The 25,629-nt window shown below is 37.6% G+C and overlaps 1 protein-coding gene and 1 pseudogene across 1 annotated transcript; one reads left to right on the top strand and one right to left on the bottom strand.

Annotated features, from left to right (window-relative positions):
* The window catches only part of LOC149231566 (E3 ubiquitin-protein ligase XB3 pseudogene), a 42,141-nt pseudogene extending 20,884 nt beyond the window's left edge, over positions 1 to 21,257 (top strand).
* A 1,093-nt stretch (positions 21,258 to 22,350) lies between these two features.
* On the bottom strand, positions 22,351 to 24,525 carry LOC149231565 (L-type lectin-domain containing receptor kinase IX.1-like). The gene has a single exon (XM_089381675.1). It carries the CDS (start codon positions 24,523 to 24,525, stop codon positions 22,351 to 22,353), a length of 2,175 nt encoding a protein of 724 aa, XP_089237801.1.
* Positions 24,526 to 25,629: the final 1,104 nt, after the last annotated feature.

Raw genomic sequence — 25,629 nt, 5'->3', positions numbered from 1 at the left:
TATCTTCTTTCCAAAAGCTTTCTCTCTTTCACCAAACTTTTTCACAAGAGAGTCAAAGGTGATATCTTTGAGATTTACATTTGCTTGCAATGACTCAAGATAATTGGAGTAAATAGGATAAAGTGCCTTGAGAAAAGCAGTAAGAGGAATATCCAATTCAACCTTAGTGGATTTGATATCATGCATTATAGACTTTACTTCAGATGCAAGAGCAAGAGGATCATTATTTTGCAGTTCAAGAGTGAAGAGTTTAATCATGAGTTGAACAACTTCAAGTGTAGAATGTGAGTCATAGAATTCTTTCACCTTTTGTAAGGCTTCAAAGGTAGTTGAAAATGACGAAATATGGCGACTGACGTCTTCATTTATAGATGTTGCGATTAATGCATAATCTTTGCTATTCTTGTTTTCCCAAATGACGAGCTCTTTGTCTGAGGTAGGTTGTTCTGGTTCATTGTCTCCGTCTCTGACACACACTCCTTTCCACAACTCATTGAAAATTAGGGTGTGTTTTATCATCTAGGACCATTCAAGATAGTTCTCCTTGCCAGTGAGAATTATTCCCACCATGGATATGATTGAATGCATTCTGTAAAAATTACTTATGCTGATAGAAAAATACTTCTGCCAATATACAGTAAAATTGTACTTCTGGTGGTAAAAATTACAATTCAAAAGAGCATTCTCTCCATATAGGGCTTTGTACTATCTTTTTCTTTAATGAAAATATAAAACATAGATCAACTATGCATTCTCAAAAAATTTCAAATCTCTTCCTCATCAATTTTTCCGCAATGTTCTTGAATTGTTTTACATGGAAAGGCAACAGAGTTATCTGAATTTCGTCTTCACCAATCTAATCTCAACGTATGTATCAAATACTTATGAAATACCATGTATTCAACATACCAAAAAAAAGGCTCAATACAATTCCATGTGTTAAACAACGTTAAGAGTACATTCAACAACGTTAAAAGTACATTCAACGCATGGCTTTTAACACATTTTACATGCCAAAAGGTCTTCAATGTATATACCAAAAACTTCAAAGTATATGCCAACATTATATATGAAAATATTCGACGTATATACCAGCATCATTCACGCAGTAGATTCAGGCGCCTTTTCCATGTTAGGCCAACATTAAAAAATACCAGGAGCAGCGTATATGTGACATATATGAAACATCGTATATATGGAGGGAGCAGCATAAATCATATTACAGGCAGCGTTCAACATAGGGGTGGACAAAACTGTGCTAAACAGTGGTAATTGCAGTTTTACATATTACAACCCAGTGATATAAACAAAACATTGTTTCCTCCTGCGTAGAGCGTATTCATACCAGATACCAAAGCTTGGATAAGTCAACAATGGGGACACAACTTTGCAACATATTGCTTGAACAGTTTTCCAAGCATGGTATGAAACAAGTGGTCCTCCACGCAGCCGCACGTATGGTGGTCTTATTGGAGCAGCGCCCTCACGTTTCATGCACCATTCACTCAGGCAGCATTCCACTCACGCAGGTATGCCATTCACTCAGCAGCGCTCCCTCAAACTTCAACAGCACACTCTTCGCATTTGCGTTCCTCCACGCTCATACCTAGACTATGGCACGAGTTTGAAAATTCAAGGGCGGTAGACTGTACAAAGATGGGCACAGGATTTCAGCCGAGGACGTTCAATCATGTGGAGAACACCTTTTTTCAAAAATGCCCTCTGCACTGGAACATTGTTGCCAGGTCAGAGGTGTCAGTTCTGAAATATGGACAGAACAAGAAAATAGGCAGAAAATGGAGTTACAAGGGCAGGAGTACTAAAATTAGGACTGGCTCTGATACCATGTCAGGCCAGGTAGTAACTCCACAAAATTCAATTCATTGATTTCATTTAGGTTGGTGTTTATTATATACATGAGGGAGGTTGTTCATTTCATCTTCCGGTGACTATTCATATTCTCCATTATTTATTTACATCAATTTCAGTTATTCACCAAATCCTAATGATTAGGTGTCAACAATTCTCTCGAAACAATGAAATGCCACTTCCTCCTATTTGCCCAGTTATAACATGGCCCGATAGCCTACTAGTGGTTAAGTTTGACTACATCAATTGAGCTTAACTAGATTTACAATATAGACTCCTCTAGACTCTTTTACATCATAATCATGTGGCTATCCCATTTTGCATGAATAATGGGGGCTGACGCGGCATCCTCCCGAACTATAGGTGATGGTCAACTTCTAAGTGGCATAGCTTTTGCATACGGACTTTGATTGATGTGATTCTTGCACCGTTGGAAATATCTATGTGCATAGAATAACATGAAAAGGTGTTGCACTAAATCAACAAATTTTCACCCCCAAAAATGTCATCTGATGCCTCAAAACACTCCTGAAAGGTTTTAGATCGAGTTTCGCCAAACTGGTTCCATTAGTAAAATTGACCCTGTGAGCTAATTCCTCCACATTTTATGCTCCAAATGCATTGAAATAGATGAAAAACAATATAATGATCCAATTCAAATCAGGAATACAACTCGGTTGTCAATGTAATGGGTGTTAATGATATGCCTTGGCTGCAATTACGCATAGAGTGATGTATAGTGACTTTGGTATGAACAAGCGCTTGACCCTGTGGAGAGTCAAATGCGATGCATGAAGGTTATGCCATGCTGGAGGGAAAATAATTGAGCCCCTTAAAATATTGTAATAGTACGTAGATTTAAAGGAACACACGAGCCTAATGGCATCACAAGATAATATGCAAAACAGTTCAAAAGTTAACAATGATGAATTAATACAACAACACACATTAAACAAGATTCATACTAATGCAAACAAAATAGCTCATAAGAATAAGCGTAAGTTAAATAAAATACATTGCAAGCATAACAAGAATAGTTCTACTACATTTACAACATATGCATGAAAAAGTGTTGGCTCTGAGCTTTTTATTAAGTGAAAGTTATGATCATACATACATCATTAACAAACCACTAACCCCAATATTTGAACTTGAAGTCAACATCACCTACTCCTCTAAAGAAACATAATTCCTCTACGCTACAGAGAAGCCAAGGCTCTCACAAAACTCCCAAGCATTGACTCTAAGCCTAAGCCTAGCCGAATTCTTGGCTCCCAAAAGCCCTTTACATGAGTTATGAGGTTATATTTATAACAAAAGGAGGTGACTCTTCAACTCCACTTTGTGACTTTTGGACTTCCCTCATGACTCTTCAACTTCTTTACACAATAACTCATTAAATTACATCATGTCTCTTCACATTCCAATATTGACACTTGGAATTCCACTTACAAATTAATTACAGATAATGTTACAATTTACACTCGTACCCATATAAGACAAAATAGGGTAGAGACAACTAGACATCCCAACAAGACAAAACACTATCATTCTTGAGTTTGGGAGAACTCAATCTCAATAACTTCCAATTGATGTTCTTAACCACATATCGGTGCCAAGCTTGGTATTGTGTGATGACATCCCCAAACTGTGTGATGGTGTCTGGATGGAACTGGAATCTAGCCTCCATGGCATCCAGGTACAATTATTTGGAACCAGTTTCAACTTCTTTCTCATGAATGAAAAACATTGTCCGCACTTGGACATGGCCACTCATGTAGTTCTACATGTTTTCTCTATTCACCTCCAAATCTTCCTTGGTGGAAATTTGTCTCATATTTCTTTATCTCCCTCCTAACCTGGTTCCCAAGTTTGGATTTAGTGAGTGAGCCACCTGATGGGATCATGTCGGACTTCACCAAGAAATCCAAACTATTTTATAATGGTGCATATGAGGCCTGAATGTTACCACTAAATGAGGTGAGTTGTTTGTTGTTCTGGATCAACATCCACACTATTTCTTTCTCTAACTATGCCCGTGGCTTCATTTTCTTACCCAAGTCAAGCAGCACCCCTTTTTATTGCATCATCCATTCATGAATGACAACAATTGCAACTTTCTCATTTATGAGATTTTTGGAAGAGTCTTTACATTGTTGCTATAATCCCTCCATGTGGAAAACTACCTTATGCATGGTATAAATCTTCTCATAGAGATTCTGTACAGTCTCTTTGAGTGTCAATACTTCACTACGTATCACTACCCTCGTTTCCTCCAGATGGACCTGTGAGGAAGCTACATTTTGTGTTGTTGTGTGAAGCTATTCAACCTCTTGCCTGAAAACCTGTAACTTCTTTTCCAACTGCTTGTTCTTAGCCATCAAATACTGAGTGTTTGACTTTGTTGCACCTACAAAGGCCAAGTTGGTTGAGGCAATGGATTCAAGATTCCTTGTGGTGTCAGTCACAATCACCCTTTCTCTAATAAATGTAGGATATGTGATATCATCTAGAAAATTCTTTTTACGTGCTTGTACAATATTATTCTGGAGTTCATCGTATGACAGATTGTACGTGTCCATAATTGGATCATTGTTAAGAGGAAAAACTTCCCCTTCCTCACTTCGAGCTAACTCTGCTGCGCGAATTGGTGGAGACCAAAGAGTGACCTGTTGTGTGCAAGGAATCAGGTCAACATCTTTATTATGTAGTTCTAGTTCCGCCTTCGTGTCATCGATCTCTATCAAATCTTCAATCTACTGAGAAATATCTTGAACCTACATCTGTTTGCTCTTCTCCCTTTTTGGTTTCTGGTTATTTTCTTATTCTTCAACTTTTTTCTGCATTGTTTCTTATTCTCTTGTGTTCTGCCTTTCTTGTTCTTCCTACTTCTACTTCTCTAGAGTCACCTGTGAAGTTCTTGCAAAACTGGTTGGCTCACAGGTCTTGGAGGCATTATAGAAATTCTTCCATGTATCCTCCTCCTGCTATTGAAATTTCCTGCTCAACCACTGAAAGTGAATTCTTGCACAATGGTCTTTTCAAATACCATGGGGATCATATGGATTAAAGTCTCAGGTATTGAATGAAAACTTCGCTATCAACTTTCCTTCGGTATCTGCGACTATCATATTATTTGTCTTTTACAATCCAATTTGCATAGGAAGAGTTGGCCAAGGTGCTTTCTTCTTCCTATGCAAAGCTATTGGCAACCCTGTGGTGAGATGATATGACACTTATTGCATGAAAAGTTTGTTTTTGGCATGCCTTGGCAAAAGGTGCAGGGACTTCTGACTGTCAAACACTCTAAGGAAGGTGCCATCTACTAATGCAAACCAATTTGTGATCTCTAATATTGCTTCCATTGCCCCATGTGACATGCAAGGTGGTTCTTCCTCAAAGATCATCTTGTAAAGTGGAATGAGGAAGTGGTCAGATAGCTTCTCCATTATTCCTTGATGGCTGCAATATGAGCACAGTTTGTAGTGGATGTGCATGACAGGATCTTGTGGTGTCCAAGACCAATTCATGCCAGGAATGAATTATGTGCACAAATTGCATCTAGTAAATATGCAGACATATCAAATCTCTCTTTCCCGCCCTTGGGAGGATTCAGGGCATTACCTACATGGATATTTAACTTTCGAGCCAACAATTATAACCAGTTTCACTGATTCGCCACATTCACAACTTGGTTGAATAAGATTTCCCACCCTTTAGGAAATGTCTCTATGCTCTTCTCACCATAGATTCTACAAGATAAGATGATTAAAAATTGATAGGCCCTCCTTAGAGACCTTGTCTTATATGTGTTGGTGGGTGTTTGTCAAAACTTTGATGGCTCCTTCACCCAGCTCTTAACAACATCTTTCGTTCCCAAATAGTTATTATAGGCATATAAGTATGAACCCATATGTGTTTGTGGCTCAAGAAAATGGTACATATGTTGGTAGTTTGCTTCCAAAAATATAGCAAGCCTCTGTCCACTGGAACTGCTCAAGTTCATGATCTTCATATCAATATGCGATACAATCCATTTGATCACATATGTACATAGGAAGGTTTATTATATGCATGCAACCTTGCGTATCCCTCATTTCTAGACATTAATGTATACTTGTCGGCCTTCTAGATCTCCTTCTAAGTTCTTTTCTTAAAAATCTTCTTTCACTTTCTTTCATGTAAGATTTGATTCCTTTTCCACATACAATTGAGTGTTTGAGTACACTGGCAAGTTTACTGGCGTACTCTCAATTGCTTCCCTGATATTTATTTTTGTGGTATCTTTTGAGGTAGCTCTCTTAGGTTCCATGGTAACAGTGACTACTAGAGAGAAGTGATCAACACCTATGGTACCTATGGGAGGGAAAAAACACTCGTGGCTAGAATAAATTAATTTTTGCAAAACTACTTTCAAAGCAAGATCAGGGAGAAAACCTTTGAACTGATGATCAAGATTAGACAATTATGATGAGAAAGGGAGGGAGACTCACTAAGGGAAATGCACATTTTTCAATCTCAATAGCCAGTGATGTATCCTAACGCTTGAGACTACACAATGCACAGTTAAACCTCGACAGTGATAGGGAGAGACTGCACATTGCGTAGTCTCAGTGGACAAGGGGGAAATACTGAGCCCTAGGACTGTGCAATGCATAATTTGACAAGCTTGTAGTGTGCATTTTGCAGTCTCAGAAGCTAAGCCTCATCTTGAGCTTCAAACTTGCGCAATGCCCAGCTCGACAAGGTAGTGCATGGCCAATAGAAGTGTAAATATGCTTGGTGAGGGTGTAGGAAACAAGAAAATCTAAGAGATAATGCAAGTTAAAACATGGATATGACTAAGTATGGATATATCACTATGAATCAAGTGCATAGACTCAAGAAATGGAAGGAAAAATAGATATGCGAGGAGATCATCGAAACGGCGATAGTCGATGTGCAAAAATAAGAAAATCGATGCAACACTTAGGAAAGGCAAACAAAAAACTGAAACAACACTTCTACAAGCTAATATAAGCTAAAATTCCAACAGCTATGAAGAGAAACAAGAAAAAAACACTCACGGAAGTGAAATGGGAAAAAGCGATAGAAAAAACAACAAAAGACGACAAAAACAAAACTCACCCGGAAAAGTGACGCATAATCCACCAAAGGTTCCTTGATCTCCTTGGGAATGCTAGATTTCGAAGATCAAATGTAAAATTGATCTCTAGATGTGTCTATTAAATAGATTTTAGCGGATTGGGGTTTATGATGCACATGCCTAAAATCAAGGAAAAAGTGACTCTTGCTAGAATTTTATATAGATAAAGCTTGTACTACCTTCAGGAAACTAATGGTGAATCCCTATTTTCTAGGGATTTCTTTTCCACTTTTTTTTTCTCTTTTTCTTTTTTTGGGGGAACTTGCCATGCACACTACTTATGAAGATTGTGCAGTTCTAGGGAATTGGGCAACTTCCCAGCTCATTGCATTTCATTGTTTATGAGCTTAAGGAATGGATTGCACATTTTTTATGCTTAATTCTAGGTTTCTATGCATGACTGTGTAGTTCTCAAGCTCAAGGATGAGTTTTTATTCAAGGTTATGCAATTTCCATCATCAAGGCTAGCTTGCCCTCATGGATTATGTAATTTCTGGAGGCAATCCCACAACTGCTGCAAGGTCGAATCAGAAGGTTAGCTTGTGACTCAAAATATCAAATAAGTATGAAAATAAAAAAACACAAGAAAAACATAAAAAGATAGTTCTTAATCAAACCATCAATACTTGAAGACAGTCAAATATAAGCTCATGTAAACAGAAAGGAAGACTGCAAAATCAAATCATAGGTAAAATTTTGGAGGATGGTTGTAGTAGTTAAAACAACACCTTTATGGCATTAAAATGGTTGAACATGGAAAACACTCTCTTAAAATGTCTCACATACATGCATATAAGGTAACAATTTCAAAATATTTGTTACAATAATAACTTTCCTAACATTTTAACTCATCAAAATTATGGTGATTTATGAGCATTTTCTTTTGAAAGCTTTCAAGCACAAAATTAAAAATTCTCAAGGAAACCAAGTAATTTATTATCATTCTTTTCTTAATGTTTGATAGATAGATTTGGTTTCAATGGATAGTAACCATAATCATCATCAATGACGACAACAATACAAAAAAATGAAGAAAGAAAGATAAATAATGGGTGGGAGTGGGTGATTATTGGAATTCACTGACCTCTCTATTCTTCTTTTTCCCACTAGAAAAATATTAAATCAACCCCCTAATAAAAAAGAGATGTTACTAACAACACCTATTTTTGAGGACCTAAAATTGCAGCATTCTAAAAAAATGAACATTATTGTGAATGAAACCATTAGAAAGGTAAAAATAAAACTAATATATATATATATGAGAAAAACATATGTAAAAGAAACCCTCCCCATAATCTACCTGTCTGTTAAATGAATCATGGCTCTATTTAAGGGATGGGAGGAGGTCATGGGTGAAGGGGTAAATGGAGTGAGGTGTGTACGTTCAATAACCTCCATAACCCAATGAAGGTGAGATGAATTTTAGAGTGGGGAGAGGGGTTGTATCCTCTCCATAATCTTTTCACACCCATTAAATGAATAGTAGGATTAACTTGTTTCTCAGTTAAAATGTAAGAAATCCATCATTCTTTTAAGAAGTTGGAGGAGGTTATTAGATGATGAAAATAATGTGGATATGAGACAAAGAAGAGTAGAAGAGATAGTTTTAAGAGAAAGGTGAGGTAAGGTGGTGACTATAATACCCTTCCTTAACCTTTACCTACTCCTTAAATAAGCAATGAATTTAACTCTTCCCTATTTAAGGGACAAGGAGGAGGACATGGATGGTTGAGGCCAATGAGAAGAGGAGTGGGCAAAAGGGGTTGAAAGCCACATTTTCTCTTAAAGTGGTAGAGTTATTGTGAATGTTGTATATTATTTTAATATTCTTATTTTTAAATCCTAATCTTAAAATTTAGAAATACAATTATAGCTTTTATATTAATTATAAGTTTTCTCTAATTTCCTTGTAGAATATTTCAAAGTTTATGTAATTAATTAAATAGTGAACTCGTTTTTATAATAAGATATGGGTTTTGTTTGATGTACTTAAATCTGAACTAAATACTTTTAAATTAAATATATACTTTAAAATTTATATCTACATGTTATATTTCACATTAAATTTTAATATTATGATATCATTCTATATATATATATATATATATATATATATATATATATATATATAACATTTTATAGATAAATAATTCTTTCTTCATGTCATATAAAGAACAAATAATTTCATGTTTAAACACAAACTTTTCAAAAATATTATATATTATGTTTTTTTAATGTTTGATTAATAAGTTTATAAATTTAGTTCGCCTGGGGTAATTCTATTCTATTCTTTTATAGAGATGAAAAGTTGGATATGATGAAAATGTAGTCCTACCAAACTTACAAAAAAAAACATTATAAATTTATAATTTATATAATTCGATTTTAAATATTATATAATATATTATATTTTTTATTTTAATTTATTAATATAAATATTTGAAAATGTTGACTTGATGATGGACCAGATACGTTGGTTCGAAAAGCGTGGACCATACTTTTCCAATATGATTTCTACCGAAAATGATTCAATTATTCGATATATTTTATAATATTAAAAAAAATGTCGTAAGGCATTCCCCTCTGAAATCAACTCTCCTCTTGTCTTACATGTCTTGCTATGTAAGGCATTCCCCAAATTAGACGACAAAAATGTTTGTAACTGTTAATAAAAAATCTCATTATAATTTAAACAATAACAATCGAAACTTAATCTTTTTCTTTTTATTATCACGGCCTGAGAGGGTTTGGTGTGCAGGAAATGTCTCATCTAACACCTCCACCATGGTATTCCATGGACCGAGATTCTACACCTTCACCATGGTATTCAACAGATCGAGATTCTACAAGCAAGGCGAAACTTCTCTCAGGGTTGTCTAGTAAGTTATTTAAGACTCCTGAGTTAGATTTTTCAGGATTCAAATGCCTAAGAGGTGTTGATAAGGGGCTCATGGCAGTGGGGATTTAGCAGGAAAAATTTGGTAATAAATGGGTTAGACTCTGAGTTGTAGTGCCTCCAATGAACATGCCTTCTTCTCTATCATCCAGCAAGGGGATTTGTAGAGGGTGGAGGGTGCTCTCTTGAAAGGAAATTCTATAAACTTTGTATCTTTGTTGTTTGTGACTAAATAGGAAAGGCTCATACCGACTCAATATTTAAACAAACACACCCTTGTTTGTATGTTTTTTCCCTTACAGACAACCAGGGAGCATGCCTCTGCACCTTGTTGCTCGAGGAGGTTGCTTGGATTCTGTGCGAGAATTGTTGCATCTTGATGCCTTAAGTCGCAACAAATAGACTCCTCTCATGATGGCCGCCATGTATGGGAAGGTTTCCTGAATTGAGAGGCTTCTGCAAGCTAGTGTAAATATATTGTTGTTTGACTCATTACAATAGAGAACCTGCTTGCACTATGCTACAAACTGTGGGCACACTAATTGCTTGGAAGCCATTCTCTCAGCTGCCTACACTAATCCCGTTTCAGACTCTTGGGGATTTTCCGAGTTTGTAAATGAGAGAAATAGGTTTGGATCCACTTCATTACACCTTGCAGCCCGAATGAAACATGCAGGGGTTGTTCAGTTGTTGTTGAGAAATGGGGCTTTAATTTAAGCAACCACTGGAGCTCATGGGTAAGAGATAGAGCCATGGGTAAGAGATAGAGACACCCAGTTTTGTAATTAGTTTCTTTGTATCATCGAAACCATATTTGTCACATCTGAAATATTTCTCTTCATTTTAATAGCATGTGTGCCTCTTTTGTGAAAATTGGGTTTTTTCTTGAAAATTTGTGCCAAATGGATTTTTCTTTCCTGAACAACATGTGCTTTATCAAAACTTGAAAGGAAATTATGTCAACTTTGTATTTTTTTTGTTTGTGACTGAATAGGAAAGGTTCCTTCCACCTCAAGATTTAATGAAACCTTCCCTTGTTTCTATGTTTCTTCCCTTAGAGAAAACCAGGGATCACACGTCTGCACCTTGTTTCTCAAGGGGCTGCTTGGATTATGTGCGATAATTGTTGGCTTGAGGTGCTGACCACTGAGTCTATGTTAGGTCCCTATAGAACTAGTGATGCCCCCATTAATATTGTAGTTGTATCCCTTATTAATATTGTTGTGCCCCTATTGTCCCCATATTGTTATTACTGTGCCCCATAGAATCCCTCTATTGTTATTTTTGTGCCTTTATATTATTATTGTTAGGTTGGCTTGGTTATATTGTGACCCCTTAGACTCCTATATATAGAAAGGAGGTTTTGTCATTTGAATCATCCAAGAATTGTTAATTTGTGTAATGTAAAGGAGGTTTCCCCCTCAAAGAGGCTTATTTCTAAGGCGTTCATCTATCTTTTCTATCTTTTTGTGAGCTGGTTTCATAACATTTGGTATTAGAGCTTTGGATTCTAGGGTTTTGCTGCTCCAAATAGGTCATCATGGAATTTTTGCTATAACTTTTTTTCTACGATGTTTTAGAAGCGAAAAAAAAAAACCCATTTGAGATGAAATCACAGTAAACCTCGGATCCAAATTTCAGAATTTTTTGCGCTATATTTGCAGAGATATGATCTGAGGAAGTTGGTATTTTTGCAGACTCCTCAATTACATTCCAAACAGGTGACCTAGGGAAAATATTCATAACTTTCTCTCTGAGCATCAAATTGAAATTTTGTAAGAAGGTACAGAAAGAGGACGGATGGTAGTTTCTTGTATATATTTTTTAGAGCCAAGGGTCAAAACAGTTACATGTGGCACTTCATACAAGTTCGCTCTTTTGGAAAGGTCTATAATTAGGTCATCTTGGGCGATTGTGCATAACTCTTCCTTGGAGAATCCAATTTGCATTGGACTGGTGGCATTAGAAATAGGACGCGGAGAGCTACTACAGGTCGCAATTTCATAATTAGATGATCTGAAATTACAGAGATACATCAGATTCAATATCAAGCTCCTACAAAGTGAAAAAAGTGTGTAGTTTTTTTAAATTTTTTGCATAAGCTTGGTTTGAAAAATTAGTTTGAAGGAATTCAAAGGGCATAGTAAAGCATTATTATAGGTAATTGATGCCCCGAGGAAAGAAAATGCAAACACCTAGTAAGCAATCTGAAGGCTCTAGCATGACTCATGAAGAAGAGGAATAAATGCAACATGATATATCAAAATTACGAGACCAAGTGCAACAAGTGTCACTTGCACAAAAAGTAACAAAATCTAAGATGGATGGTTTAAAGAAAGACGTAGAAGCTAAGATGGATGGTTTAAAGAAAGGTGTAGAAGCTAAGATGGATTGTTTAAAGAAAGGCATAGAAGCTAAGATGGATGGCATGGAAGCTAAGATGAATGGCATGGACGCTAAAATGGATGGCATGGATGATAAGATGGAAGAATTGAAGATAAATATGAATAAGTTGCTAAAAGAAATGGTCACTAATGGTGAAAGGGTAGTAAAGGAAACTCATGATGAGAAAAAAAGAAATGTTAATCATGATTCCATAGACTCTAATGTTGGATCGAAGACCCACCATATTCCAAAAATCGATATGAAGAAGTTTGATGGCAAGGGTCTCGCAATATGGATATTACAGATGGAGCAATTTTTCAATCTCAATAATGTGAAAAACACATAAAAGGTACGTATTGCAGCTTTATATTTGGAACCAAATCAGTTTGTATGGTATCAATGGCTTTGCTCTCGTAAACAAATTATCACTTGGTTAATTTTTATGAAAGAATTGACAACACATTATGAGGATACAAAAAACAACACTTTTTTAGCCAATTCATAAGCCTCAAACAAAAGGTTTCAATAATGGAGCACATTGAGGAGTTCCAAAAATTGAACATAAGGGTAAAAAAATATTCCAGAGGAGCATAGGATTGATGTTTTCATAGGGATATTAAAGGATAATATCCAACATGATGTTCTCCTTTGGGAACCTGATTCATTAGAGAAGGCATTCAGGCTAGCAAAAAAAATGGAAAGCAAAATTATGGCAACCAGGAAGCATACCACTCACAACTATAAAGATGGAAGTGTTGTTTCCCCTAGCCTTCCACAACCTATAAGGTTGACACCACAACAATTGGAAGAAAAAAGAACAAAAGGGCTTTGTTACAGTTGTGATAGCAAATACACTAAAGGTCATAAGTGTGCTAAGAACAAATTATTCTACATAGATTGTGAAGAGGAAGAAGAAAAGGAGCAAGAAAGGTCAAAAGAAGAGGATATACTCCAGGAAAAAAGCCTAGATAAAGAAGAAATGAATCCGACCATATTTTGTAATGCATTGGCTAGAATTACCACTCCTCAAACCATCAAGATAGAAGGAAAAATCAAGATTAAAAAGGTAATAGTGTTGATTGATTCAAGAAGTACCCACAATTTTATTCATTATAAGATAGCAAAAGAATTGAATTGCTTCCCATATCTAGCACAAGAGTTTCAAGTGATGGTTGCGTATGGAAGAGCAATAAATTGCTTTGGAAAGTGCCATAATATCAAGCTATCCATGGGAGAATATGTATTCAAAAGCCCAATGCTTTCCATTCCAATGGGAGGTGCTGATGTTGTACTAGGAGTCCAATGGTTACAATCCTTGGGTACAATAGCTTTTAACTTTCAAGAAATTTTCATGAAATTTTATGCGGAAGGAAAGGAAGTTGAATTAAGGGGTATTGCAGGGAAACTGAGAAAGATAATAAGCTCTAACGGTATGACAAAGCTTATAAAAAAGGAAAAACGAAGTGTAATTGCTAAATTATGTTCGCTAGATGTTTCCACACCGAAATCATCTATTGCTCTAGATCTCCAAAAAGTCTTGGAAAATCATTCCAAGGTATTTGAGACTCCCAAAGGTCTCCCACCTATTCGTGATAATGATCATGCTATTCATTTGATTCCAGGAAGTGTTACTCCAAACATCAGGTCATACGGATATCCCTATGCCCAAAAGAGTGAAATTGAACGTATGGTTGCAGAAATGCTTGAGGCTGGTATAATTCAACCTAGCCAAAGTTCTTTCTCTGCTCCAGTAGTATTGGTGCATAAGAAGGATGGATCATGGCGCATGTGTCCAGATTATAGGGAGCTCAATAAGCTCACTATTAAAGATAAGTTTCTTATTCCTGTCATTGATGAATTATTCGATGAATTGCATTGATCAATTTACTTCATCGAGTTAGATATTCGTTCCAGATATCATCAAATCATAATGAAGACTCAAGACATTCCGAAAACAACATTTAGAACTCATGAGGGTCATTATGACTTTTTGGTCATGCCTTTTGGCCTTACCAATGCACCTTCTACATTTCAAGGTTTGATGAATTCCATTTTCAAACCCTTCCTTAGAAACTTTGTGTTAGTGTTTTTTGATGATATACTAACTACAGCAAGTCTTGGAAGGATCGTTGACAGGGTGCTACAACTATTGGAGGAGAAACAATTATATGCAAAAAGATCCAAATGTTTCTTTGGAGTACAAGAGGTGGAATATCTAGGTCATCTTGTATCTCATGAATGAGTTAAGGTAGACCCTAGCAAAATTAAAGCCGTTAAGGAATGGGAAATCCCCACATCCATAAAGCCTTTGCGAGGATTTCTCGGGTTGACAGGGTATTATTGCAAGTTTTTTAAGAATTATGGGAAAATAGCAGCACCTCTAACAACATTATTGAAGAAAGATGCATTTCCATGGACTCCAGAAGCAACAAGGTCCTTCAAATATCTTAAAGAGGCAATGTGCCAAGCATCGGTCTTAGCTACACCAGACTTCACAAAAACCTTTATTGTGGAATGTGATGCTTCCGGAAATGGAATTGGTGTTGTTTTAACGCAAGATGAAAGACCCATTGCTTTCAAAATTCGTCCAATCAAGGGAAAGTATTTACACAAAGCTATTTATGAGAAGGAAATGTTGGCAATACTACATGCACTTAAGAAATGGCGACCCTACCTAATGGGAAGACACTTCAAGGTAAAAATGGATCATGATAGCCTTAAATACCTTTTAGAACAAAGATTATCCTCTGAAGAACAATAAAAATGGGTCACAAAGATGTTGGGTTATGATTTTGAAATCATATACAGAAAAGGGAAGCAAAATGTTGTGGCAGATGCACTCTCAAGAACAGATGAGGATGTGGAAGCATTGTTGTGTGTCATTTCTATTATCCAACTAGATTGAATAAACGAAGCAAGGGAGGAATGGAAGAATGATGAAGAAGTGTGGGAACTTATTCGAAAGTTACAACAAGATTCCAGTACATCTGATACATTTAGCTGGAAAAATGATTCGTTATGGTACAAATATCGCTTATACCTCTGTAATAATTCCCAACTCAAACAAAAGATTCTTCTGGAATTGCATGCTTCTCCCTTAGGAGGGCACTCAGGATTTTTAAAAACTTACCACAGGGTTAAGAAGGAATTTTTTTGGGATGGCCTTAAATTGGATATTCAAAAGTTTGTGGCGGAATGTTTGGTATGCCAACAAAATAAAGCTGAAACAATTAAGACACCAGGTCTATTACAATCCATTCCAAGCAAATGTTGGGAGGAGGTTTCAATGGATTTTATCACAGGTTTACCCAAGTCTGAGGGCACGAGTGTCATCATGGTGGTAGTTGACAGACTTACCAAGTATGCACACTTTTGTGCATTATCACATCCATTTAAAGCCAGTATATTTCTATGGCATTTATGGAAACAATTAAAAAGCTACATGGAAATCCAAAGATTATTGTAAGTGATAGAGATCCCATTTTTACAAGAAATTTTTGGACAGAATTATTTTCTTGTCTTGGTACTCAGTTAGCTCATCGCTTATCTTATCATCCTCAATCTGATGGGCAAACGGAGATAGTAAACAAATGTTTGGAAGGATATCTTTGTTGCTTTGTATTTGATAAACAAACACAATGGTACAAATGGTTGCCTCTAGCTAAATGGTGGTATAACACTTCCTTCGATACTGCAACAAAAATGACCCCATTTATGGAACTTTATGGATATCAGCCACCATCCATCACATCCTATTTAAGAGAAAATTATAAGCTTCAAGAAGTGGAACATCACTTTGAGCATCAACAACAAGTTCTCCAACTCTTAAAGGATAACCTCGTGTTGGGCAGAATAGAATGAAACAACAGGCAGATCAACATTGCAGTGAAAGAAGTTTTGATGTAGGTGATTGGGTATTCCCAAAGCTACAACCATATAAACAAATGCCCCTCAAGCAAGCTAAGAAGGATAACAAATTGTCACCAAAGTATTATGGTCTGTACAAGGTGTTGTAAAAGATTGGTACTATCGCATACAAATTGGAGCTTCCTGCAGCTTCTCGAGTGCACCTAGTTTTCCATGTTTCATGTTTAAAGAAGGTTATAGGCGATAAGCTCCCAGTTCAAACAATATTGCCAAAACTTGACGAGGAAGGAAAAATTATATTGGAACTGGAAGCATTCATAGAAACAAGAACTCGACAACTACGAAATCGATCCATTTCAGAATATCTCATCAAGTGGAAGAACTTATCCGTTGAAGATTCCACATGGGAGGATGAGAATTTTATACAGAAGCATGCAAAACTACTCAAGCGTTGAGGACAACATTTTTTTGAAGGAGAGGGGCATGTTAGGTCCATATAATACTAGTGATGCCCCCATTAATATTGTAGTTGTATCCCTTATTAATATTTTTGTGCCCCTATTGTCCCCATATTATTATTACTGTGCCCCATAGAATCCCTCTATTGTTATTTTTGTGCCTTTATATTATTATTGTTAGGTCAGCTTGGTTATATTGTGACCCCTTAGGCTCCTATATATAGAAAGGAGTTTTTTTCATTTGAATCATCCAAGAATTGTTCATTTGTGCAATGTAAAGGAGGTTGCCCCCTCGAAGAGGCTTATTTCTAAGGCGTTCATCTATCTTTTCTATCTTTTTGTGAGTTGGTTTCATAACAGTCTACTCCTGTTGTAGACTCTTGGGGATTTTCTTGATTTTTAAACGTGAGAGATGGTGTTGGATCCACTTCATTACACCTTGCAACCCGAATGAAACATCCAGGGTTTGTTCAGTTGCTGTTGAGAAATGGGGCTTTAATTTGCACAGCCACTGGAGCTCATGGGTAAGAGATAGAGACAGCTAGATTTGTAATTAGTTTCTTTGTATCATCGAAACCATAGTTGTCACATATGAAATGTTTCTCTTCATTTTAGTAACATGTGTGCCTCTTTCCTGAAAATTGGGTTTTTTTCTTGAAAATTTGTGCCAAATGAATCTTTCTTTCCTTAACAACATGTGCTCTATCAGAACTTGAAAGGAAATTCTGCCAAATTTGTATTTCTCTTATTTGTGAATGAATAGGAAAGGTGCCTTCCACCTCAAGATTTAATAAAAACCACCCTTGTTTGTATGCTTTTTCCCTTACAGATGACCTGGGAGCATGCCTCTGCACCTTGCTGCTCAAGGAGGTTGCTTGGATTCTATGCGAGAATCGTTGGCTTGGGGTGTTGACTGCATTCAGTGAGATGTGTCTGGGTCAAAACTCCCTTAACTCTCTCTGAGGGCATAACTTCATTCCTCTTGTTTACTCAAACTTTATTATATGTTTAGTTTGTTACAGATAGGACTACTGTAATAGGAGATAAAAAGAGGGAATTTACTAAGAGATTTCCATAGACTATTGATTAATGTGTTTTACTTAGCATACGCATCCCATATGCGGTAGCCGTTAAATACAAACACTTTTCCTATGCAGCCTTACTGAATCACAATTCTGCAGAACCATTGCCATGGCCTACATAGTGGAAATTCATAAGTCAACTCAATATAGAGGCTAAGCTCTTGTTGGAAAAGGCCCTTATGGAGGCCAATCGAGCAAGGGAGAAAAACATTATGTTTGGAGTTGTCTCTTCAGTGTCTTCTTCCACTAATCAAGAAGATAACATTGAAGATAATATTTATGACGTGTGTTCTTGCTTCTAATCTCAGATGTCTATTGATTGGTTGGAACTTGGTAGAATCAAGACACATATCAGACTAATAATTTTTATCAGTTATCTATTTTCTTCAAATGTCAAGTGACTATCATTTCCACTAACTGGTTGTCTTTGTTTGTGCCAATATGCAGGCTAGTGAATTTGAGGTTTGTTACATTCACTTTGATCAATTGTGTACCATTGAAGTTCAGGATTGTGCGCATGAAATGTGTGTCCTCTGCACTCTAGCATTGTATTGTCACAATAAACCTAATCCTACCATAACAGATTCTCCTCCTCCAACTTTCCCTTTCTGTCACAGTAGCATAGCACAACTAGTGGTTTCCCCTCCCCAAAGCAGCTACACTGGCATTGATTCTTAAAAGAAAAACAAGCCAAGACAATATAAGAGTTTCAATGAGGGGAGCAGCAGTTTCAAAGGAATCTCAACCAAGGAATCTTTTGGGAAGATAAGTGGAAAAGGGTTTGAAAAAATTGCGAACATTAGTGATTGAATGGAACAAAAACCTTGATTTTTTATGCCAAATATACCAATTAAAATTTCAACCTATGATATGGCATTACTACTTAGTCCTTGCACTCCCATACCTATAGATATTATTGCTAGGATGAAGATACAACTCCCACTTTTGTCCCTTGCAACAACAGATCCAACTCTGACATCATATGAATACCCTTATTTTATCTGTATGACTCACAATGGTGTTTCTCTAATGGAAGCAATACTGCACATGATCTCTAACAAAACTACTCCAATACTATACACATCACTCTTATCAGTCAACCTTTGAGTGCTAAAATACCTATTAAATAAAACCAAAAGAAAAATTGATCTAAGAATGGCAAGAAAAATGAACAAATCAGATTCTACAACAAATACAATTCCTTCACCATCACTATTATTGTAAAGAGGGTACAAGTTATGTGTGCGATATACTTTGGATCAAGGTATCCTGCAGTTCCTTTCACTAGAGTGGTAACATGAGAAGGCTCCCCATCCTCCTCATCAATCCATACCTTTGAAGGATCAAAGTCACCAAGGTTTCCTTTTAAATTGTTGTCTATAAGAATGTTCGTTGTCTTCACATCCTTGTGAATAATCTTCGGAGTACAATCTACATACATGTATTCCAATCCTTTGAATACAAATGGAGATATTGTTATGCATTAATTCCCTTTAAGAGATAAAAGTAGAAATCTACATAAGAAATCGCATGGAAAATATGTCGTTTTCCTTTTGGAGCATAGAGTAGATATCTATCGAAATTTATATTTTTATAAAGTAAGTCACAAAAAAGAGGATATGAAAAACTACCATGTGTTGCACCTAAAGCTATTTTTACTCTCGTTTTCTAATTTAGTTCCGAAGTTGTGTTAGGAACTGGGAAATGAAAGAGAGTCAAATCTCCCTTTAATTATTTGATCCTCATTGAATTCTCCATGGTAATTAATTTTCTGGCATGATTTCTTGGTGAAATTTTACCTAAATTCATTCTACATAGGAGCTGGTATTTTGCATCATGTGCGTGCTAATTTTTTATTTTTTGTTTTTAACTAGTTAGTATTTTCACTGGTTACATCGTTTATAGAGGTTTGCAATTTAACAAAAGAATAATGGAATCTATAGTATAGTAGATCATGTTACCTTTGAACTTAAAATAATCCATACTACTTTGGATTACTTTCCATTACATTCAAGTCGTAAGTGGATGTCAAACTATTCACACATGGAACTTGGCAGATAGATAGTATCAATTTTATGCATGTTTAGAAACTTGTTGTAGTTGGGTATTTGTTCTTTCAATGGATTTGTATTTTGCTGGTGTACCAAAGATGGGATTCACTGATTGATTGATTACACTGTCGGTTTGAAGAGTCACAAGTTAGATTTTTCAGGATTCGCCTGAGAGGTGTTGATAAGGGGCTCGGGGCATTGGGGATTCAGCAAGCAATATTTGGTAATAAATAGGTCAAGCTCTGAGCTGTAATGTCTCCAATGAACATGCCTTCTTATATGTCGTCTAGCAAGAGGATTTGCAAAGGGTGGAGGTTGCTCATGAGTGAGAGCCCCATTTGGTCTTAGAGACCACAATCTATGAAAAGATGTCTCCATTGCATATTGTTGCTGCAACTGGCCAAATTGATGTCCTGTCATCTCTGTTGGACCGAAATTTGCAACTTGATGCCCTAAGTCGCAACAAACAAACTCCTCTGATGATGGCCGCCATGTATGGGAAGGTTTCCGACATTGAGAGGCTTCTGCAAGCTGGTGCAAATATATTGTTGTTTGACTCATTGCATCAGAGAACTTGCTTGCACTATGTTGCAAACTATGGGCACACTAATTGCTTGGAAGCTATTCTCTTAGCTACCCATTCTACTCTCGTTGTAGACTCTTGGGGATTTGCCTAGTTTGTAAATGTGAGAGATGGGGTTGGAGCCACTTCATTACACCTTGTGGCTCAAATGAAACATGCAAGGGTTGTTCAGCTGCTATTGAGAATTGGGGCTTTAGTTTGTGCAACCACTGGAGATCATGGACAACCAGGGATCACGCCTTTGCACCTTGCTGCTCGAGGAGGCTGCTTGGATTCTATGAGAGAATTGTTGGCTTGGGGTGTTGACTGCATTCAGCGAGATACGTCTAGGCGAATCCCATATGTGGTAGCCCTTAAGTACAAACAGTTTGCCTGTGCAACCTTACTGAATCCAAATTCTGCAAAACCATTGGTTTTGCTACACCGTGGAAATTCATAATCAACTCAATCTAGAGGCTCTCGTTAAAAAAGGCCTTTATGGAGGCCAATCGAGCCAGGGAGAAAAGCATTATGTTTGGAGCTACCTCTTCAACATCCTCTTCCACTGATTAAGAAGACGACATTGAAGATAATATTTATGATGCTAGTGAATCTGAGGTTTGTTGCATTTTCTTTGATCAATTGTGTACCATTGAAGTTCAGGACTGTGGGCATCAAATGTGTGCCCTCTGCACTCTAACACTATGTTGTCACAATAAACCTAATCCTACCACAACATATTCTCCTCCTCCAGGTTGCCCTTTCTGTTGCAGTAGCATAACACAACTAGTGGTTGTCCCTCCCAAAGACAATCTAAGAGTTTTAGTGAGGGGAGTAACAATTTCAAAGGAATCTCAGCCAAGGGATCTTTTGGGAAGATAAGTGGAAAAGGGTCTGGAAAAATTGCGGATAGCAGTGATTGGACAAAACAGAAACCTTGATTTGTAATGCCAAATATACCAGTTGAAATTTCAACCTATGTTGTGGCATTACTAGCCACTCCTTGCACTCTCATCCTTATAGATATTGTTGCTAGGATGAAACATAAATCTTTCCAAAATGGATTTCAAAGCCTATAATGCTACGTTTATTCATTCAAGGATCAAATCTTGTTTGATTGCAAATGGAGAAAATGGTCAGAGTTTGTCGCATAAGCCGAGTAAGTTTTGGTCCTATAGCTGAGGGTTGCTTGATGTATGGAAGGATTGTTTAGTAGTTGTTACCAAGGTAGATGAATTGAATCTAAGGGAAGTTTTTTAGGATCCAGAGTTCAAACAAGAAATATGCAAGTAATATTTCAATGATGACCCCCTGATTTCTCTGGTACTAGATTTGCCTCCAGCATTTTCATATAGTAAATATCTATACAATCAAAAACATAAACAACATTGGAGAGGCCTCGTTCACAATTTCCATTCTTCTTTACTACTCTTACCTATTCTACCGCCTTATAGTATTTCCTTTACCACATCAAATATTTTTTAATTTGACTTCCAAAAACAAAATAATTATCCACCCATATTAAAGTTATCTTATTATAATTTTAATATCATAATTACAAACAACATAAAATGGTAAAATAAATATATAAAACAAAGCATGATAAAACACCAAGAAGTACCCATCTTTTCAATCAGGGCCGCACTGTGATAGGCCACGCTGTAATAAAGAAAGGACATGAGACTCCTGTCCATAAAAAAGCATTTCAAATTCTGGAAAGTATCGATAAATTGCTTATATGTCACATCCAGAAACATGCAGCATATAAACTGGAGTCCGCAACTATTTTAAAATAACCGTTTAGTAAAAAATAATTTTTATGCTGGACTAAAGATTTTCCCATACAGCAACAAAAATGTTGAACTACATATTATTGCATCCCTTTGAACATGGTATCAAATATAATTTTCTGATAGGTATGGAGGTGATGAATACTTTAAAAATTAATTATTAACAATTAAGTAGCTTCGTCCATCTTTTCTGTTCTTTGATCCATAATAAAATAAACAAAATAAAAATTACATAATAAAAATTTTATACCATATTTCTCTTATGGAATTCACGTCTATCTGCCATCATGTATGGGTATAATGGATACCCTCCAGAGCCGGTAGAAGCTGACCCCGCAGGAACAACATTTAACTGCGAAGAAGTGGAGCGAGAATGAAGTTCGGTTTCGGATGGCAAAACTACATAGATAGCCACGGGTCTAGTAGAAGGAAGCGACATCATCTGTTCATTGGGATTAATAAGAACCTGCAGCGCTTGCCTGATTGGAGGACGCAGCTGGGGATCTGGATGTGAGCAGGCCAGTCCCAAAATCAATACTCGTTTCATCTGCTCTTCGTCAAAATCCCCATCCAATCTAGGATCCGCAGCCTCCATAATTATTCCCTTCCCGTAAAGACTCCAAATCCAATCCACTAAATTTCCCTCTGACAATGATGGCCCTCGCTCCACAACCTGCCTCCCGCTTGCTACCTCCAACACAACGATACCGAAACTGAAAACATCGGACTCTGCAGTAGCCTTGCCGGTGTACCCGCACTCTGGAGCCACATACCCGATCGTCCCTGCCACCATGGTGGTGACCGCCGGATTCGTTTCGTCGTGCTCGATCAGCCGTGCGAGACCGAAATCCCCCAGGCGGGCATTGAAGTCCCCGTCGAGCATAATATTGCTGGGCTTAATGTCCCGGTGGACGACTTTCTGATCCCATTCTTCTTGAAGGTACAGCAACGCGGAAGCCAAGCCACATAAAATTTTGTGTCTTTGGAGCCAATTGAGAAGTGGCTGATTTTCATTCTGATCACCTTCTTGCCTGAAGAGGAGGTTTTCGAGGCTCCCATTGGGCATATATTCGTAGACGAGCAGCAGCTCGTCGCGCTCGTGGCACCAGCCGTGGAACTGTACCAGGTTCCTATGTCGTAGCCGGCCTATGCTGCTGATTTCCGACATGAATTCTCGTTGTCCCTGTCTCGAGCCGGCCGAGATTCTCTTCACCGCGACATGTACAATCGCCCCGTCAGGGCCTTCCAGAATTCCCCTGTACACGCTCCCAAAGCCGCCCGATCCGAGAAACTCCGTCTCGCTGAAGTTCTTTGTCGCGGTCGAAAGCCCTTTGTAGGAGAACCGGCGAGGAGCATACGATGAAGCCGCCGATCGGCCCTCCATCAACGCTAGCTCCCCACTGAATCCTCCGCCTGACATCCGTTTGGCGCCTCTTCGGCCTTTCCTAATTCTAGCGACGAACCATGCCAACAATCCCAATACCATGACCCCTACGACGATGGAACCGTCAATGAGCCCGATTTTCGCTCCCTTGCTTGTCGAACCTGCCCTGGACTCAGTCCCGACGGACAGAGACGACTTGGGCAAAATCTTTGAACTGAAATTCCAGTCCAAAACGCGCTGAATCTCGAAAGAATTCCCCGTAGAACCCGTGAATCCCAGGTAGGCTGATCTCGGAACGATTCTTGATAGCTCTATTTTTTGAGTCAAGATGACGGCGTAGTTAATTGGTTGGTCTGCATAGGCAGCCGATATTTTCAGGATTTTGTTCCAGCCATTGTAATGCACTCGAAACCTTATCGGCCGCCCTGATTTGAGCACAATGCCTTTTGGCCCGAGATTGGCAGTCACGTTGGATTGTATGCTATTGGTATCTATTCCGACATGGTTGGCGTTCGGATCCCATTCGTTCCAGAAGGTGTCGAATTCGATGGCTAGCTGATTCGTTTCGCTTCCATCTACTGATGGATCAAATACGCCCAGATAGGATCCGTAGCTTTCCGGAGGAGAGGGTTTGTCATTGGGCACTATGATGAAGGCCATACCGTCTGCATTGAAATTCCTTATCCCGACGGGAATTGTGATATTTTCGACATACATGGTGAAGGTTGTCGTAAATGTCGCCGGCCAGACGGTGATGGGTTCATGGAAAATAACCCTTCCGACGCAATTATACAACTTAGAATATTTGTTCCCAGAAGCAGCTGATGTAGTGTTCGGCGATGGAGTAAGATCAATGTAACCAACTGAAGAACTATAGGAAGCATTTCCCATGTATTTCAACTGCTTCTTGTTGTGGTCGCCGAATGAAGGGAAATAAAACTTTGTATAATTTCCATTGGACTGTGCAAGGGAGACGACAGTGAGGAACTGAAATAGGAAAGCTAAAGCATACAGCTCCTCTTTGGCACCTCCCATGATAATTAGACCAAAAGTTGAACCAACAATTGAGAAATTAATAGCTCGGTATTGTTCACAAATCACGACTGATGTCCACCGCGATCGATTGAATCACAGAAAATGGAAGCTCTGTAAATCTATCCACAAACAATCAGCAAACTCAAGGGAGTTTTGCAGTTATGCATCAAATGTCAAAGCACGAGGGATATAATTAATATATTTCTTCCAAAGCTCTGAAAACTTGAACAGCTGACAGAATTTTTGACTAAAATTTATGTGGCTTCCAATAAATCATGACAAATCTGAAAATGGCAATTACCAACTTTAGCATCTGGATATCTCGAATCACATGACACCGAACAGTAATCTGCCACTTGGTAAACAAAGAACAATGAATGGTAGGGAGGGAGCATGCATGTAGTCAACCCTAATCCATTATCATCAGCCCCTATGTTGTGGAAATCAAATATCGCGAAATTTTGGCAATTTCAGTTTCTTCCCAAACAACTCCCTGCCACGGCACATGGCTTTTCTGTTAGCTCTCAGCCAATTATTCCTAATAATAGCTTGAATTTATTCGTTTATAGAAGAATAGTTAGTTTTAGTTTTCTTGATAGAATCTTGATAGAAGATGGATTTTATTTATTTATATTCTGAGTTGCTGGTAATAGGGCTCATTTCATCCCACCACTACTTTCCCTGAAGGCAGCCTGAGAGCGAGATTGTCGTTTGACTACATACGGAGAGTAGAAAGACCTGAATACTAATTCTCAAGGGCAGAGCATAAACTTGAAATGTTTATAAAGGGAGAAGGTTTATAAATTATGAAGATCCAACTCTCTGAGATCAGCCAAATCATAATATTTTAGAAAATTATGAAGGTCCAAGCCTCTGAGATCAACCAACTTTCAATATACCGATTGTATGCAGTCATGCGACGGAAACCAGAGAGGGTTTCCCATCTGACTGCAACCAGAAAGCGATCTTTTAAAACTGGGTGTTGTAGTTGATTTCAAAGATTTTAAATTTAGAATGCTATAAGAGGCATTTTTTTCCAAATCAGAAAAAATGCTTTCTATTGACAAAACGAGAAAGTACATTGATAGAGATGGTGATCCTCCT

This window comes from Pinus tabuliformis, chromosome J (genome assembly GCF_031772625.1).
Source record: "Pinus tabuliformis cultivar Carrire ecotype Pingquan chromosome J, CPIR1, whole genome shotgun sequence".
NCBI lineage: Eukaryota > Viridiplantae > Streptophyta > Pinopsida > Pinales > Pinaceae > Pinus > Pinus tabuliformis.
The sequence above is the reverse complement of the archived record's forward strand: the minus strand, read 5'-3'. Positions and strand labels throughout refer to the sequence as shown.